This window comes from Bombina bombina, chromosome 5 (assembly GCF_027579735.1).
Source record: "Bombina bombina isolate aBomBom1 chromosome 5, aBomBom1.pri, whole genome shotgun sequence".
In the NCBI taxonomy this organism is placed as follows: Eukaryota; Metazoa; Chordata; class Amphibia; order Anura; family Bombinatoridae; genus Bombina; species Bombina bombina.
The window spans coordinates 171500155-171520231 of NC_069503.1; the positions used below are offsets into that span (position 1 = coordinate 171500155).

Genomic DNA, 20077 nt, shown 5'->3' on the forward strand with positions numbered 1-20077 from the left:
TATATAAAAAATATGTACAGGTAGCCCTTGTTTTATGCCGGTTCATTTTGCGCTATTTCACAACAGCGTCTGTTCCTAGTGATCACGTGAGCACTATTGACAAAATTAATCCACAGGCTCCTTAGCTGAAAACAAAGGATTTGCAGTAAAGTTTTTTGCCACCTGCATTTACAGTACAGCACTGTAATACTGTGTACAGCACGTTAATACTATGTACAGCCCTGTAATACTGTGTACAGCCCTGTAATACTGTGTACAGCAGTGTGATACTGTGTACAGCCCTGTAATACTGTGTACAGCACTGTAATACTGTGTACAGCACTGTAATACTGTGTACAACCCTGTAATACTGTGTACAGCCCTGTAATACTGTGTACAGCCCTGTAATACTGTGTACAGCAGTGTGATACTGTGTACAGCAGTGTGATACTGTGTACAGCAGTGTGATACTGTGTACAGCAGTGTGATACTGTGTACAGCCCTGTAATACTGTGTACAGCACTGTAATACTGGGTACAGCCCTGTAATACTGTGTACAGCACTGCAATACTGTGTACAGCACTGTAATACTATGTACAGCCCTGTAATACTGTGTACAGCAGTGTGATACTGTGTACAGCCCTGTAATACTGTGTACAGCCCTGTAATACTGTGTACAGCACTGTAATACTGTGTACAGCAGTGTGATACTGTGTACAACCCTGTAATACTGTGTACAGCAGTGTGATACTGTGTACAGCATTGTGATACTGTGTACAGCACTGTAATACTGTGTACAGCACTGCAATACTGTGTACAGCACTGTAATACTATGTACAGCCCTGTAATACTGTGTACAGCAGTGTGATACTGTGTACAGCCCTGTAATACTGTGTACAGCCCTGTAATACTGTGTACAGCACTGTAATACTGTGTACAGCAGTGTGATACTGTGTACAGCCCTGTAATACTGTGTACAGCAGTGTGATACTGTGTACAGCAGTGTGATACTGTGTACAGCAGTGTGATACTGTGTACAGCAGTGTGATACTGTGTACAGCAGTGTGATACTGTGTACAGCACTGTAATACTGTGTACAGCACTGTAATACTATGTACAGCCCTGTAATACTGTGTACAGCCCTGTAATACTGTGTACAGCAGTGCGATACTGTGTACAGCCCTGTAATACTGTGTACAGTAATGTAATACTGTGTACAGCAGTGTGATACTGTGTACAGCCCTGTAATACTGTGTACAGCAGTGTGATACTGTGCACAGCCCTGTAATACTGTGTACAGCAGTGTGATACTGTGTACAGCCCTGTAATACTGTGTACAGCACTGTAATACTGTGTACAGCACGGTAATACTATGTACAGCCCTGTAATACTGTGTACAGCACTGTAATACTGTGTACAGCAGTGTGATACTGTGTACAGCCCTGTAATACTGTGTACAGCAGTGTGATACTGTGTATAGCCCTGTAATACTGTGTACAGCAGTGGGATACTGTGTACAGCCCTGTAATACTGTGTACAGCAGTGTGATACTGTGTACAGCAGTGTGATACTGTGTACAGCCCTATAATACTGTGTACAGCACTGTAATACTGTGTACAGCAGTGTGATACTGTGTACAGCACTGTAATACTGTGTACAGCAGTGTAATACTGTGTACAGCCCTGTAATACTGTCTGTGTACAGCACTGTAATACTGTGTACAGCACTGTAATACTGTGTACAGCACTGTAATACTGTGTACAGCACTGTAATACTGTGTACAGCACTGTAATACTATGTACAGCCCTGTAATACTGTGTACAGCCCTGTAATACTGTGTACAGCAGTGTGATACTGTGTACAGCCCTGTAATACTGTGTACAGCACTATAATACTGTGTACAGCAGTGTGATACTGTGTACAGCCCTGTAATACTGTGTACAGCAGTGTGATACTGTGTACAGCCCTGTAATACTGTGTACAGCAGTGTGATACTGTGTACAGCCCTGTAATACTGTGTACAACACTGTAATACTGTGTACAGCACGGTAATACTATGTACAGCCCTGTAATACTGTGTACAGCACTGTAATACTGTGTACAGCAGTGTGATACTGTGTACAGCCCTGTAATACTGTGTACAGCAGTGTGATACTGTGTATAGCCCTGTAATACTGTGTACAGCAGTGGGATACTGTGTACAGCCCTGTAATACTGTGTACAGCAGTGTGATACTGTGTACAGCAGTGTGATACTGTGTACAGCCCTATAATACTGTGTACAGCACTGTAATACTGTGTACAGCAGTGTGATACTGTGTACAGCACTGTAATACTGTGTACAGCAGTGTAATACTGTGTACAGCCCTGTAATACTGTCTGTGTACAGCACTGTAATACTGTGTACAGCGCTGTAATATTGTGTACAGCGCTGTAATATTGTGTACAGCGCTGTAATATTGTTTACAGCACTGTAATACTGTGTACAGCCCTGTAATATTGTGTACAGCGCTGTAATACTGTGTACAGCGCTGTAATACTGTGTACAGCGCTGTAATACTGTGTACAGCCCTGTAATACTATGCACAGCAGTGCAATACTGTGTACAGCAGTGTAATACTGTGTACACTGTGTACAGCACTGTAATACTGTGTACAGCACTGTAATACTGTGTACTGCACTGTAATACTGTGTACAGCCCTGTAATACTGTGCACAGCAGTGCAATACTATGTACAGCAGTGTAATACTGTGTACAGCACTGTAATACTGTGTACAGCACTGTAATACTGTGTACTGCACTGTAATACTGTGTACAGCCCTGTAATACTGTGCACAGCAGTGCAATACTATGTACAGCAGTGTAATACTGTGTACACTGTGTACAGCACTGTATTACTGTGTACAGCACTGTAATACTGTGTACAGCACTGTAATACTGTGTACAGCACTGTAATACTGTGTACAGCACTGTAATACTGTGTACAGCACTGTAATACTGTGTACAGCACTATAATACTGTGTACAGCACTGTAATATTGTGTACAGCACTGTAATACTGTGTACAGCCCTGTAATACTGTGTACAGCACTGTAATACTGTGTACAGCAGTGTAATGTTCAGAAACACTGGTGTACAGCACATGCAAGAAGTTTGTCATTCGTTTGCTTTCTTAAAGGGCCAGTACAGTGAACTTTATTTTTTTTATTGTGCATATGAAAGAGCAGTAATATATTAAAAATATATTTAAAGGGACAACGAACCCAATTTGTTTTTTTTGTGATTCAGATAGAGCATGCAATTTTAAGCAACTTTCTAATTTACTCCTATTATACATTTTCTTCATTCTCTTGCTATCTTTATTTGAAAAATAAGGCATCTAAGCTAATTTTTGTTCAGTACCATGGACAGCACTTGTTTATCGGTGGGGGAATTTATCCACCAATCAGCAAGAACAACCTAGTTTGTTCACCAAAAATGGGCCGGCATCTAAACTTACATTCTTGCTTTTCAAATAAAGATACCAAAAGAATGAAGGAAATTTGATAATAGGAGTAAATTAGAAAGTTGTTTAAAATGGCATGCTCTATCTGAATCACTAACGAAAAAATTTGGGTTCAGTGTCACTTTAATGCTGGCCTTTTTCATATTAAAGCTAACAGGTAGTGTCTGTATATACAGCAGAGAAGAAAAAAATGTTTGTCGACCGGCCAATAAACAGTACTCCCCACTGCCTTATTGATGGATAGCAACATGCCTAACAAGCATAAAAACTACATCTATATTGCTGTTTTTACATGTACAACATAAACGTCAGGGCTTCAACTATAGTATTATATAATAACACAGTCAATAAATATTAAGTCATAATATAATATTAATATATTGGAGCTTAATTCATTTACTTCTCATTGACTTACATTATATAACTGGGTTAATTTTACACCAATTTTTTTACAACTCCTAAAACAGAACCCTGGCATAAAATAAGGACTACCTGTACACGATTATATGCATTTTTTATTTTTATCAATGGGATCTAAGTGGTCTTTAAAGCTTATTAATTAATTGTCATTAATTAATTATTACTATTATTATTTGTGGTTGATGTGCCCATTGAACCTAATTCCTTTTTTGAATAAATGTATATGTTTTTACTTATAAATGTAGTATTATTAAGTACTTAAATGGACATTAAAGTATGTTTTTTATTTATGGCATATAAATTATTCACTGCATTGCAACACATATGTATACAAAATAAATGTTTTCAAATCATTTATTTAAAACCTGTCATTTGGCCAGAAAAATGCAAATGTATTTGCAGTTCTGGGATCCGCCCATTGAAAAAAACCTAATTTCCTTTACTGTGGCCAGTCAGTGAAAGATATAACACAATTTGTAAAATTCCTGGAGAATGAAGAAAAATAAATACTAAAAGTGCAGTGCATTGTTTTTTAAGAAAACCTAATTAAACAATTTGGGCCAGATTACAAGTGGAGCGCTATTTAGCTCTCCAGCTCAGGGTTAACTGCTCTAGAAGTAAGCTTTTTGCGCACGTCTGGCTGCGATCATATTACTAGTAATCTAGCCCTTTATGGGAAATGAAGCTTTGAGTTTATATGATAATCTAATGTAATACAATAATGCTCTATTTCATTACAACATTTTATTTTGAAACAAATAATTTTTGTTTTGGTCAAACAGATTGTTAAAGTCACACTTATTTGTTGAGACAAAGGAGAGCGCCAGTGTTTACCTGATGCAGATTTCTTTAAATACTCTATATAGTTCATTTTATTTTTTACACGAGGATGTCTTGTTAAAGGTACAGTCTAGTCAAACTTAAACTTTCATGATTCAGATACAAACTTTCCAATTTAATTTTATCATAAAATTTGCTTTGTTCTCTTGGTATTCTTTTTTGAAAGCTAAACCTAGGTAGGCTCAACCTGTTATCTATATGACACACATGAACTAGCACTGTCTAACTTTAAAAAAATGGTCAAAATGCAGATAAGAGATAAGACCTGGTTCAATGGCTTAGAAATCAGTTTATGAGCCTACTTAGGTTTAGTTTTTAACAAAGAATACTAAGAGAACAAAGCACAATTGGAAAGTTGTATAACATTGCATGCCCTATCTGATTTATGAAACTTTAATTTTGACTTGAATGTCCCTTTAATTCCTTATTGGGAGCTGCAGATATTAGCTGGACCTTGCTGCACCCTAGCTGGACTTTACCTATGTGTTTAACCCATTTACAGGAGTTAAACACATAGCTCTACAGCAAGTAGTGCAAACATTGCATATGGAATTATAATATTTGCAATTAAATGTCCATATAAACATTATTTTGTTGTCTATAAAACACAAGGCTGCAAGTAGAATTACATCTTTACTGTAGCTTTTAAACTAGCGCATATAAACCTTCTGCCGTTAAAGAGTTAAATATTGTACTTTTTGTTCTTTTATTACCTCTATCAGCCACAAGTGAGCAGGTTTGTTCTCCCTGTGCTCACACATACCCCTGTTATTAAAGGAATAATCTAGTCAAAATTAAACTTTCATTACTCAGATAGAGCATGCAATTTTAAGCAACTTTCTAATTTACTCCTATTATCAAATTGTCTTTGTTCTCTTTGTGTCTTTATTTGAAAAAGCAAGAATGTAATCTTAGGAGCCAGACCATTTTTGGTTCAGAACCTGGGTAGCACTTGCTGATTGGTGTCTAAATGTAGCCACCAATAAGCAAGCACTATTCAGGGTGCTTAACCTAAAACGGGCCGTCTCCTAAGCTTTAAATTCCTGCTTTTTAAATAAAGATAGCAAGAGAATGCAGACAAATTGATAATAGGAGTAAATTAGAAAGTTGCTTAAAATTGCATGCTCTATCTGAATCATGAAAGAAAAAAATGTGGGTTTAGTGTCCCTTTAAAGGGACATAATTGAGCAGAAGTATTAAACACACTCATAAAGTCAGCTGCAAATAATCAATGCACTAATGGTCTGGAGTTTAACATTACGGTTGAACCTATCAGGGTGACTATTGTGCGTCGCCTGCAATCATCAGCCCAGCTGTGTTCAGCTTATAATTGGCAGTGCATTGCTGTATTATGATAGTGTTTAAATAACCTAGCTATTTACTACATACTAATCTGCCTATAGATGTATTCTAAAAAGCTATGCATAAAAAATAAGTCATCTGTACCTCAGCACTCAAATACCTGCTCCGTTCTCCCTTATCTTTGCTCAGACAAAAAATCCTGCCTAAAAATAAGATCTTTTGTTTTCACATCACTAAATTTTCCTGTAAAAAGTATGTTGAATTCTATATTAAGTGCACACATATAGGCATTCTGTGCCCTTTTAAATAAATGGTACGACATACAGACTACATATATGCATTAGCTAAATAGGCTTCACCCATGTCTCATCATCCTCTGTGTACCACGTTCAGCAATCTGTATAAGCTCTTATTTATATGTGTTCAATGGTATCTGGCTTTATTTTCTCTGTAAGTGGTTTCTGACCTTTTCATTGTCCTGCAAGATACATTTAAACCAGAAGGCTTAGCAATGCATTTTAAGCTTGCAATTTACAATAGGAAAAAAGATTGAGCAAGAAAATAACATTACATGGAAATGAGTGACAATTAGACCATAATGCATCACACCAAGTCCCATACTATGAATTTAAAGCATTAGCATATTTAATACTAAACGTTAAAAAAATGCTTACAGAGTTAGGTAAACATTTAGCCTGCAAAACAGGTACATTTTTATCATATGGACACAATAAGCATACAAATAAAATGCAAGCCATTGAACGTGCCTGTACAGACACAAAACGCATATAGCTTGACTGGCAATGTGCACTTGGGTGCACAGTCTTTAGGATAATACCAATTGCAAAAGAAGCAACACAAGTTATGCTGCTTCTGTTATGCAAGGTATACTTAAAACTGAGCTTTAATTTGTCCTGCCTTAATGTCCCTTTTACTTCTCTTTCCTATTTATATCCCAGTTTCTTTAAAAGATCCATGGAACTGCCAGAATTCTGCCTAGTAACTGGCAGACACCTCCAGGGAATGCGAAGACTCCACCCAGCACATTAAGCTCCACCCCTGAAGTACTCAGACTCCTCACCCAAGCGTTCCAAGTCCCAGACAACACACATTTCTTTTTACCTACATTCAAAATACATCAAACTTATCATTTAAGTCGACAATCTAAATTCTAAGTAGTATAAAAAAGCTTAGCAACAGCGAATGAGATAACAGTAAAAATTGTGCTAATAAAATCACAGTTTTAAGTGCTATTAATTTTAGCACTTTCCTGTTTCCTTGGCAATGAGCATTCAGCTGTATGTATCATAGCACACACATATATAACCATATTACTACAAGATGGCTGTTTGAAGGGGTGAATGGGGTAAATTATACATTTTATAGGAATATTTGTACTTAACTTTACATTTAAGAATATTTAGCAGGTTTTTTTTAAACTAATTTCAGGCTTCTCTGCCAGATTAGAGCTGTATGTTCCTTACCATCCCTTACTGTAATTACGCATTTGTTACCCACAGAGCATTATAAAAGGTCTTTCTAGGAAAAGAATCTGAATATATGTAGCATTATCTAGGGAAATAACACCTTGTTGACAAGGAAAACAAATGCTCACAATTTCAGTAATCAGTTCAAATGACAGCACATTTTCTAAATGTATTAGCTTCACATAATAGCCCTGTTTGTAACTCAGCAATAGGAATGAATTATGGGGCTGTCCTATTGTAATTTACCACATCTCATTCAGGGACATGTGACATTCCAATCACAAAACATATGCAACTATAAATAATTACCATATGCTATTGGCAATGAGTGGCTCCACTCTGTTTTTCTCAGGGAGTCAAGCCAAAATGTTTATTGCCAAAATCTTGGGTTTTCTAGTGTCTTAATTAGCAAGATCAAGACTAATGAAATTCAAATACAGAAAATGTTTACATGTTGTGTGTGTCCACATGTTATGAGGCAAATTAAACCAATAGCAGTTGTCAACTTGATTATGGGAGTGATGTAAGAAATGTATTTATCTACAGCCCCAGTGACTAATTAATGTCATTAATTTTCTAGAGACTTAACAAAATCAATAAAAACACACACACATATAGGGCTAGCCCATTTGCGTGGTGAAATAGATAACAACAGGCTTACTACATAGCAACAACTGCATTGTGACTGCTCCCAAGTACTATTAACGGATTTAGTTACTCTTAGAGGCGCTAGCAGTTGTAAACAATATCCTATACCTGTCAAGATTATATGCAGCAGTTCGAAGAATTATATGCGGCAGGTAGTTATGCACGCTTAAACATTTTATCATTACAGCTGCCTTTACCTGGTCTAATGGTCTTACACCTGATACAAGGCAGCACTGAATGAAGGAAGATACAAAAATAAAAATATCTACTGCTAGTATCTTTATTGCATAGTTATCAGTGGTTTAAAGCAGTGTTGGTCAACCTTTTTGTAGCAAGTAACCCTGCAGGTATAACATTTAGCCTTAAAGGGACATTAAACACTAAATAAATGCTAGATAGAAAGTAAAGTTTTAGTGTCTATAAAGCAATGGAAGCTGCCATGTTGTAACTTAGGTTACCTTCTCTGCTGTGGCCAATTAGGGACAGTTATAAGTAGGTCACTAGAGCCTGCAGCCAATGGCTGTGTGGAATATAGAAGTGTTCTGCACTTTCATTTCTAACAGGATCTGAAAAGTTCAAATTCCAATTTCAGAATGAAATTACAGGAAAGGGGACAAAATAAATACTGAAAGTAAATTGCAGAGTTTATATATATATATATATATATATATATATATATATATATTATATATATATGATTTATCATTTTATATTACCATCTCAAAGTGTTTAATGTCCCTTTAAGTACCCCAGCTGCAACATGCAAATATTATTAGGTTTAAAAATAAGTGCATAGAAACTGATATCAGATATGGTTTTTCCATTTTCCTGAATTTATTTTAAAATCCAGTTTTACTGAATGCAAATGCATCAAGTCTTTGGAAATATTAGAACAGCATATAATAAAAAAAAACAGATTATAGAATAAGCACACACACAGGACACATACAGTCCTTTCATATTATGCCACTTACATAAGTAAAAAACTTATGATGAGCAAAGTAATATTTATTTTACCACATTTCTTCATCTAACTCCGTCACATACACTGTGCAGCTCAGGCCCATTTAATTGTGGCATACTTGGGTACTTTACCTGGCACATTTAACCATGGCATAAGTTCTTTGTGGCATTTCACTGTAGGCCTATCCCTGGCACATGGCTCCATGACATCTTTTCACAGTACTATATAATTATACACTTTACCTGGCACTGTCCAGGTGTCACATTTTATATCAGTATTTCTCAACTCTAGTCTTTAAATGTCTCTAACCAGTTATATTCTAAGGATTTCCCTACCTGAATACAGGTGTCAGTCACAGTGGGTGAGCAGATGACCAGCAGGGAATTAGAATCTGGCTTGTTAGGACGGCTTGAGGGTAAAACTGAGATACACTGATTTATTTGATACATTGAATATTTACTTTAGCTGCATCAGGACAAACGTAGTAAAAGGGCAAGCCACTGAGTACCCCTTGCCAATGTGTTCGATTCTAGCCGTGAACTGTCCCACCTGAAATGATCTCTACCTTATCTGACCTGCAGCTGCAATTATCCCTAGTTGTGACATGACCCCCACTGTATTTTTCACGACCCATGACTTAGCCCAAACTGCAACCTCTCCTCACACTACACTTCCCCATCTGGCTTCCAACTAAATACAAATATGATCCTGGGCAGGGCTCCCTATTGGGTATATGGTGAACCCCTAGTGTAGTTCTGCAGCGTGATGGTATTTTACCATGCATAAGATAATACACACTGCTCATATTGCACCAATCAATTGGCTGGACAAGTTAGGGAGGCAACATTGTGGACTAGGAGACTGGGACCTTAATTACACAGTAAAGGCTGTGACACACTGCAAGCGGAGCGGTGCGCAGCGTGTACATGCAGCTGTGTGTGCTCAGTGTGTCCTGCCTTTTCATCTCTGAGCACTCTGCTGCGTCAGGACGCGTAGCTGAGCGCTCAGAGATGAAATATTTGAACTTCAGAAGCGATGCGACGCGGAGCGAAGCAGCTGCTTCGCTTCAGGCCGCATCGCTTGCAGTGTGTCACGGGCTTTACACTGTGCACACAAAATAGTTAATTCGCGCAACATGGAACTGCATTGTTTGGGACACTTATTTTGTGCGCTAACTGATTTGTCGCATGTGCACAAAATAGTTACATAGTGGACACACTTTAATATATCGTGGGCACTGTGTATTACAGCGGCGTAACAATTTTCCTTTTTTTTGCTTTCTATGTGACATTGGCGGGGCTACATATGTTGTAGACATGTTCTATCTTCTAATGTACTTGTCTTTGAAAAATGGAATATTCTTTATTTCTTCTGATACTTAATTGACCTAGAAAGTAAAGGGTGAATAAATACAACATAATAATTTCTAGTGTAAATATAACTAGCAACAGTATCAAAGTGAACAAGTACCCCATTAGTTTATGTGATTTATATATATTGGCCCATGAATGAATGTATTCTATTGTTTGTGGCTTTTTTTTTGCCATTGCACTTACAATTAAGTCTTTTAAAGGGACATAAAAACAAGATGTAATCCTCTAAAAAAAAAGGATTTCATACCAGTCCCTAATTGGTCAAAACAACAACACTCAGTTTTCAAGGGGTGTGTCCTGTTTTCAAGGGGTGTGTCCTGTTTTCAAGGGGTGTGTCCTGGCACAGCAAAACAATGGAAATTTTGCTAACCAAATGACAGTTTTAGATGCTTTAACACTATTTATTGTTGCATTGCATTAAATACATTTCTAACACATTCATAAAATGTTCCTTTAATGCAATTATGTGCATGAGATTTTGAGAGTTATATGAATAGAACAGCACTCTACTAATGGATAATTAGTATGCAACATCTCTTATAACATCACAGAAACGTAAACTGAAAATATAACAGTGGCTAAAAGATATATATTTAAAAAAAATGATGGTAGAAATTGAAACAACACCTACAGTAGCGCTGTAAATAAATGTCACTGTTGTTTCATTTCTGATCTTCTGCACATATAGCAAAGCCATAAAATCAAGCAATGCCCATTAATTGTACTGGTAAACTAAGCCAACAAATAATACCATATGTACTTGAATACAATTTCCCTTTAATGTTATCTGTTCTCTAAAAGATTTATTTATTTTCTCCAGGGCTGAAGACAATAGTAGGCGCTCTCATCCAGTCGGTGAGAAAACTTGCAGATGTCATGATCCTTACGGTTTTCTGCCTGAGCGTCTTTGCGCTAATAGGGCTCCAGCTTTTTATGGGCCATTTAAAGCAAAAATGTGTTAAAAATTTTACTGAATATAACAACAGCATATCGGGTACTCTGTATTGGGGGAATGAAACCAATAGCACGTATGGCTCGTGGGATTCCTATGAAGCTTTCGTTAGTGATCCAAGTAAGTACTTAAGTTTTGTCTTCGAAAATGTTTCTATAGCATAAGTTAATATTTATGTGATTTTACAAATGCCATAGAAAATGTAGCCTTTGTATATCAAGTTATTATGGTATAACTCATTTAGAACTTTTCCCTGATAAACATGTTTCTTCTTTATAAATATTCATATTCTGTGTAGAATTATCCTCTATATTTAAAGGGACAGTATACTGTAAAATGGTTTTCCCTTAATGTGTTTTCCTATTACTTTATTTTACCATCTGCCGAGTATAAAATTGATGAGAATTTGCTTTTTTAGGGTTTATTTGAATAAAAATGAGTTAGTTTTGTGTTTTAAAGCCACAACCTAATAAAATGGATTGAGCTTGTAGGTATAATCAGATCTCATTACTTTATCACATGTGTACATATAGCTGCTTCTTTATCTTATAGCTGTCCGTAAACCAAAGACCAATACTTGTAGAGAACAATGGACAATTTTTATTTTATTACCTTAGCTCTTCTGTACCCCACTGGGAGTGTATTACTTCTGGTGGCTGTGTTTACAGCTTGGACCTAAGGCCAGAAACTTTCAGAATAGGTGGGGATACCACAGGCCAAATAATCTATTTCAAATGCCAATATAAGATTAATGGAAATACTTGTAAACATTTTAATTCACTCCAGCAGGTAAAGTGGATCATTGGGAACAAATTAAAGGGGCGAAAATGTTTTGAGTAAACTGTCCCTTTAACAGCTTTTAATTCTGAAGACAAAAATATCCAAAACTCCAAGGATGAGGGTATCTAATCTTATATATTTGAAGATGTATAGGGGTTAATCTCAACTTTGTGCTTGTTTTCAGCAGATAATGGTTTATGAACTTTGGCCGGTATCATCAGTGTCTTTTTCTCAGTGATAACAATACCAAATGCTTCTACTGTTAAAGGGACAGTGAACTGTAACATAGTTTTTCCCTTAATTTGTTTCCAATGACTTACCAGTAGTATATTTGGTATGAATTTCCGTATTTTGGTTTATTTTTGTGTGTGAAATAGCTGGTTTTGTAAATGTTCTATTTTTAAGCCGGACAGATGGCTCATCGTGCTAATTCACTGTTACAGAGATCTGTGGCAACCCAAGGGTTGCAGGTTTGATCCCTGCAAAGGTCCACTCAGCCTTTCATCCTTCCGAGGTCGGTAAAATGAGTACTATTAAAGGGACAGTATACTGTAAAATAGTTTTTCCCTTAATGTGTTTACAATTGCTTTTTTTACCAACTGCAGAGTAAAAAATGTATGAAAATTTGCTTTTTAAGGTTTATTTCTGTATATTAAAGCTCTGATTTTGTGTTTTGAAGCCACAACCTAATAAAATGGGTTGAGCTTGTAGGTATAATCAGACCTCATTACTGTATCACATTGTGCACATATACCTGCTTCTTTATCTTATATCTGTCCATAAACCAATCACCAGTACTTTGAGAGAACAATGGAAAATCAACATTTTATTACCTTATCTCTTCTTTATCACACTGGGAGTGTAATTTCTTCTGCTGGCTGTGTTTACAAAGCTTATCTATAGCTGGTACGCGCGGCCACAAACTTTCAGAATAGGTGGGGATACCACATGCTAAATTAACTATTTCAAATGCCAATATAAGGGTAAAGGAGCTACTTGTAAACAATTTAATACACTCCAGCAGGTAAAGTGGATCATTGGGAACAAATTAAAGGGGAGAAAATATTTCATTAAACTGTCCCTTTAAGTTGGATAATAATAATTCCTGTTATCAGTGCCGCGAGTCGAGGTTGTGCGCTATACAAGTATCCATTATTATTTTTAACTATTTACCCCTTTGCTACCGGTAATTTCAGAGAATAACTTGTCCAAAGAAATGTTAGCATTTTTGCTATTACTCTGATTAAACAGAAACTGAGCTTTTGCTTTTTTTAATTTATATATTTTTAAAGCAGACAACCAAAGTTGGTATATTTCATACCACTATTTGACCGCCAGATAGAATCATATAATTTTTGTTTTACTATTTGCAAACTTTGAGTTTCACACTGAAATTCCTGAAGCTCGGACATATATATATATACTTTATGTGTCACGATGGTCATGTATGTTTGGTTTAAGGGGTTAATACACTCCAGCTTAAGGGGTTAATACACTCCATCAGGTACATATATATACGTTATGTGGCACAATGGTCATGTATGTTTGGCTTATGGGGTTAATACACTCCAGCAGGTACATATATATACGTTATGTGGCACGATGGTCATATATGTTTGGCTTAAGGGGTTAATACACTCCAGCAGCTAAATTGAATTATTGGTAACAAATTAAAGGGGAACAAATTTAGAGTGAGCTGTCCCTTTAATACCCTTGAATTTTGAAGTGGCTACTTCTTGAAAGCAACACAGAATAGTTATCTGCATCATTAATCTTGTCATTTCATAATCATAAAAGCAAATGTGCACAATTAATGGCAGACAAAATGGTTGATTTTAGGGTTTAACGATTACATCACAGGTTGAAGAGTCTTTATCTTGCACGAATGCTAATAGGTGACGTGTGCAATTATCCTGTTACTGTATGTCCCATAACCTTAGTATGAGTGTCTCTGTAATGAAATTTTATTGGTGTAGCGGGAGTGTATGTTTGTTGTTATAGAATTTTCCAATTTTTATTAATTGTTTCATTTTAATTGATCAAGTAGGAAGCATTTTATCTTGTTCGGGGATGCCATCCTGTATGACAGTGTGCTGTGCCTATGTGCAAAACTAATATTACATTTGAAAACATTTGGGGTACTCAGTCATAAGTGGGACATTGTTGTCAGTCAATAAGTGAATAATAGCCTTGTGAATGTATTAAGTATTGAGAATTTGTAATCAGAACACTTTTAAAAATAGGGTTATTTTTTTACTGAAACAATGTTGACATTGAAACTAACAAGTTGATAATTATAAAACAAGAGATTACTCCTAATCACATAATTAATCTATTTAATTATAAAAAAACAAGCATTACGCTAATTTTCATTTAATGATCAGTTATGTATTATCCATGCATTATTTATACTGTGCATTAAAGATACATGAACCCCAAAATACAATTTTTAAACAAATTTTCAATTTACTGTTTTCAAATTTGTTTCATATTCGTATCTTTTGTTGAGTGAGCAGCAATGCACAACTGGGAACTAGATGAAAATATTGAGTTAGCCAATGACAAGAGGCATATATGTGCACCTGCGAATCAGCAGCTAGCTCCCTTTAGTGCATTGCTTCTCCCGAGCCTACCTAGGTATGCTTTTAAACAAATGATATCAAGGGAACAAAGCAAATTAGATAATAGAAGTAAATTGGAAAGTTGTTTAAAATTACACGAATCATGTAAGAAAAAACTGCCCCTTTAAGGTCTGTTATATTGATATGATATTGTGCAAATGTAATTTTACTGTATATATGATGAAAATGTCAGGGGTTATAAACCATGCTGCTTTATAAACTAGCCATTTTTTTTTTCTTCCAAGAAATATATATTATATTCTAGGGGCTATATTCATTGTTTTTCATTAATGAGGAGCCTCTTTATTAAGGGGAGATCATGTGTGAAATTCCCTGAGGCTCATCTTTTCTAGCCAATCACCAGTAGCCGTTCCTGCCATTAACTTGAATGACGATGTTAAATTGGCCAATACTTATCACCCACAATCAATGAGAAATTCTGCTTATTATTTACTTGAACTTTTTTCTTTTGTGCATAAGTCAGACTGGACTGTTTTATAGAGAATGTTTTTATTTCTTTGTTGAGAGACAGTAACAGCTGCACAAAAGAAGCAACTCCATTGATTTGAATGCAACTGATCTCGTAATTCGCTCCTCCGGGGTTGGGGCCGGAACAAAACTTTATCAATTCTGACATTTTCAAGCAAGGAAATTTATTTTCATTGACATAATAGTTTCACAATAAATTTTATAGAATCTAGGGGATAAAGTATTGTCTATATTTCTGTATAGGTCAGTTTAAGGAAATGATGGTATATGAAAAAAGTATACTATTATTATTATTATTATTATCAGGTATTTGTAGAGCGCCAACAGATTCTGCAGCGCTGACTAGTGTTTAGTAGTATTAGTTTACTAGTGTACTAGTCCTAAAGCCTGTGTACACGGGCCATTTTTTGCAGTCCCACCCCTTGCTCTCTCACTATTCCCCCTCTCTTTTTCTCTCTCTTTCTCCCCTCTCTTTTGCTCTCTCTTTCTCCCCTCTCTTTTGCTCTCCCCCCCCCTCTCTTTTGCTCTCTCCCCCCCTCTCTTTTGCTCTCTCTCTCCCCCCTCTCTTTTGCTCTCTCCCTCTTTTGCTCTCTCTCTTCCCCCCTCTCGTTTGCTCTCTCTCTCTCTCCTCTTGTTTGCTCTCTCTCTCCTCTTGTTTGTTTTTTCTCTCTCCTCTCGTTTGCTCTCTCTCTCCTCTCGTTTGCTCTCTCTCTCCTCTCGTTTGCTCTCTCTCTCCTCTCTTTTGCTGTCTCTCTCCCTCTCTTTTGCGCACTCTCCCCCTCTCTTTTGCGCTCTCTTCCCCTCTCTTTTGTGCTCTCTCCCCCCTCTCTCTTGTGCTATCTCCCCCCTCTCTTTTGTGCTCTCTCCCCCTCTCTTTTGTGTTCTCTCCCCTCTCTTTTGTGCTCTCTCCCCCCTCTCTTTTGTGCTCTCTCCCCCTCTCTTTTGTGCTCTCCCCCTCTCTTTTGTGCTCTCTCACCCTCTCTTTTGTGCTCTCTCCCCTCTCTCTTTTGTGCTCTCTCCCCCCTCTCTTTTGTGCTCTCTCCCCCCTCTCTTTTGTGCTCTCTCCCCCCTCTCTTTTGTGCTCTCCCCCCTCTCTTTTGTGCTCTCCCCCCTCTCTTTTGTGCTCTCTCCCCCTCTCTTTTGTGCTCTCTCCCCCCTCTCTTTTGTGCTCTCTCCCCCTCTCATTTGTGCTCTCCCCCTCTCTTTTGTGCTCTCTCCCCCCTCTCTTTTGTGCTCTCTCTCTCTCTTTTGTGCTCTCTCCCCCCTCTCTTTTGTGCTTTCTCCCCCTCTCTTTTGTGCTCTCTCTCCCCCTCTTTTTTGCTCTCTCCCCCCTCTCTTTTGTGCTCTCTCCCCCCTCTCTTTTGTGCTCTCTCCCCCTCTCTTTTGTGCTCTCTCCCTCTCTCTTTTGTGCTCTCTCCCTATCTCTTTTGTGCTCTCTCCCCTCTCTTTTGTGCTCTCTCCACCTCTCTTTTGTGCTCTCTCTTTTGTGCTCTCTCCCCCTCTCTTTTGTGCTCTCTCCCCCCTCTCTTTTGTGCTCTCTCCCCCCTCCTCTTTTGTGCTCTCTCCCCCCTCTCTTTTGTGCTCTCTCCCCCTCTCTTTTGTGCTCTCTCCCCCTCTCTTTTGTGCTCTCTCCCCCTCTCTTTTGTGCTCTCTCCCCTATCTCTTTTGGGCTCTCTCCCCCTGTATTTTGTGCTCTCTTTCCCCCTCTCTTTTGTGCTCTCTCCCCCCTCTCTTATTTGCTCTCTCCCCCCTCTCTTTTGTGCTCTCTCCCACTCTCTTTTGTGCTCTCTCCCCCTCTCTTTTGTGCTCTCTCCCCCCTCTCTTTTGCTGTCTCTCTCCCCCTCTCTTTTGCTGTCTCTCTCCCTCTCTTTATCCCCCTCTTCTGCTGCTCTCTCTATCCCCCCTTTTTAGAGCTCGACTCAGTCTCACTGACTGCAGTCGGCATCTGGCCTCATCTGTCCCCGCCCCGCCCACGTCCCACCCAGTCCCGCCCGAGTCACGCCCAGTCACGCCCACAGGGCCACGTCCACTCCACCACACGCGACGCCAGATGCCAGGAGGAGGTCAGTTGGAAGGCCAGGTGTGTTTGTCCTTGCGCGCAGTCTCTACTGCGCATGACAGCTTCGGACAAACACACTTGGCCTTTTATTATATAGGATTAGTGGAATTTGAAAGTATTTAATAGATTATTGACTGTGTTTTGGTACTGTAATGATATATTTTACATATTCTGTTTGTAAAGAAATGTTGTGCTATGTTGGTTGGTCAAACACTGTTGTTCTATACTAGAACTGGATGAGAAAGTGGCATAGCAACTAATTACTTTCTCATCCAGTTCTATTCCTTATATTATAATGATATTTTTTTATACAAATCCATGTACAGTTTTTCCAGTGTTTATCATTACTTGCTCCTCCATTTAGCTATCAACTTCCAAGCTGGACTTATTTTGTATTTTTTTTAATCTGTGATGGTTTGATGCAGACAATCAAAAGCTGCATTGACTGATCTGAAAAATTCCCCAGTACAGTAACTTTTCATTCGCCTAATCTCACTTAAAGGGACATTATACACTAGATTTTTTCTTTGCATACATGTTTTGTAGATGATCCATTTATATAGCCCATACAGTTTTTTTATTTTTTTAAATGTTTAGTTTTGCTTATTTTTAAATAACATTGCTCTGATTATCAGACTCCTAACCAAGCCCCAAAGTTTTAGGAGAATACTGATGTATACCTACTCCAGCTTGCTCCTATTTGTGTAAGGGGTATTTTCATATGCAAAGGAAGGGGAGGGCGGAGTGTTTGCTATTTCCCACTTGCAGTGGGTGTTCCAGTAATCTTTTAAACAGAGATAAACTGGAAGCTTCTAAGTAAGTTTTTAAACGGTTTTATACTGGATTTTTATATCAGTATCTGTGCATATTATTCTTTATAGTAGTGTCTATTACATGCAGTTATATGAAAATTGGTATATACTGTCCCTTTAAAAACCTCTCCAGTCTTTCTAGTCTTCAGCTTCACCACTTGATACATTCCATGAAGCTGATTCATTAAATCTCATTAATATCTTCATTCTTTAGTGAATCAGCTGTGTAGGCTGACAGAGGAACACTTGATAGAAGAGATGCTGTATTATCCCTTTATGTGGGCATCTTGGCTTTTTTTTTATTAAACTGAAGAGCTCAGTTTATATAGATAATTTTATATTGAACCTTTTATGTCCAATTAAAGTTAAAACTTTTTTTATGTGTCCCTTTAAGTGTAATCTGATCCAAATCCGCTATTACTGTTCTCATTTTAACAAGTGCATTACTGCATTCCACTCTTATTGTCGAATTACACAGAACATAATCCAGAGGTATTGAAGCCACTCAGACCTTAGTGCCGCTGCTCACAAACATTCCAGGCATGCATATCCTGCGCAAGCAATCTTTACTATCACACATACTACTGTGCTGGCTGGTATTTACAATGATATGTTTATTCTTAGATGTAAAGTATGTGTAATGAATGTAAGTTCTAATAACTGAAAAACACATATTATGTTTTAATGTGATCAATCAGATTAATAAAGATAACTGGCAGTAAAATACAAACTGAAAATAAATACGGCTAGATTACAAGTGGAGCGCTAATTTATTGCAAGTGGCTGGTTATTGCTTTTAGAAATGTCCTCCAATTGCCCCCAAACTTAAGTGTGAGGTTCATTATAACAAAATATGTCCTATTTATTCATATATATATAAAATAACAATCCCAATGTGAATCCGCCCTCCTGGGGTCAGCCGCCCGGTTGCTCCGTGTATACTACAGGAAAGTTCTACTCTGTGAAAAGCATTACTGGGCTACCCAGGTGATAAATCGCCATAGAACAGGCTAACAATGGTATTGAGCCGGTTGTTCGTTCCTGTGAGTGTGCTTCTCTGTGTGTGTATTTAGTCTCCCTATGGGAAAAAGGGGCAACCAAACGTGGACTCCTTGCTCAGTGTGCTTAGAGGAATGTGTCTACACCTCACTGACGAGGCCCAATGAAGGCCGAAACGATCGTTTGGGGTTGCTGTGTTCCTTGTTCAGAGAGGGATTGCCTGGTATTTCGGCGCTGGACTGACCCTTATAGGCAGGTTCAGACTTATATACTACAGGAAAGTTCTACTCTGTGAAAAGTATTACTGGTCTAAAAGAAGCTGCACCCAGGTGGTAAATCGCCATAGAACAGGTTAACAATGAAGATACATTATTCGTGTGTCACAGACACATATAGCATATACATCAAGTGCCACATGAACTGTTAAAGTATTTATATATATTCCTAGAGTAAAATTTGATGTGAACCATTGATAAAATGTCTAAACACTAAGGGCCAGATTACAAGTTGAGCGCAAAATATCGCTTCCATGATAGTGATATTTGCGCTCAACTTAGTAATACCAGTGCACACAAATGTGCGCGGGTACACATATTAACACAAAAAATATATATGTATATAATCATATACATATATTTAAATTTGCTGCACATCACTACACAACTTACCGCCTTTGCTGTGCCAGATTCTCATGCGGTGTCTCACTGTAGCATGAGGTGGCAGAGACTAAAATAAGCAGAAACTGTTGATTCAAGTTTTCTGTTGCTCATCCTAACCTGCACTGATTGCAGCTTAATACAAAACAATATGTTCTTGCTTTGCTAAGTACAAAAAAACTGTCATTTTGTT

General features: G+C 37.6%; 1 protein-coding gene across 1 annotated transcript in view; it reads left to right on the forward strand.

The window, feature by feature from the left end:
* The window catches only part of LOC128660139 (sodium channel protein type 4 subunit alpha-like), a 659663-nt gene that overhangs the window by 189433 nt on the left and 450153 nt on the right, over positions 1-20077 (forward strand). Inside the window, 1 exon segment of the mRNA XM_053713786.1 lies at positions 11337-11588. Within this exon segment, the coding sequence (XP_053569761.1) occupies positions 11337-11588 (252 nt within the window).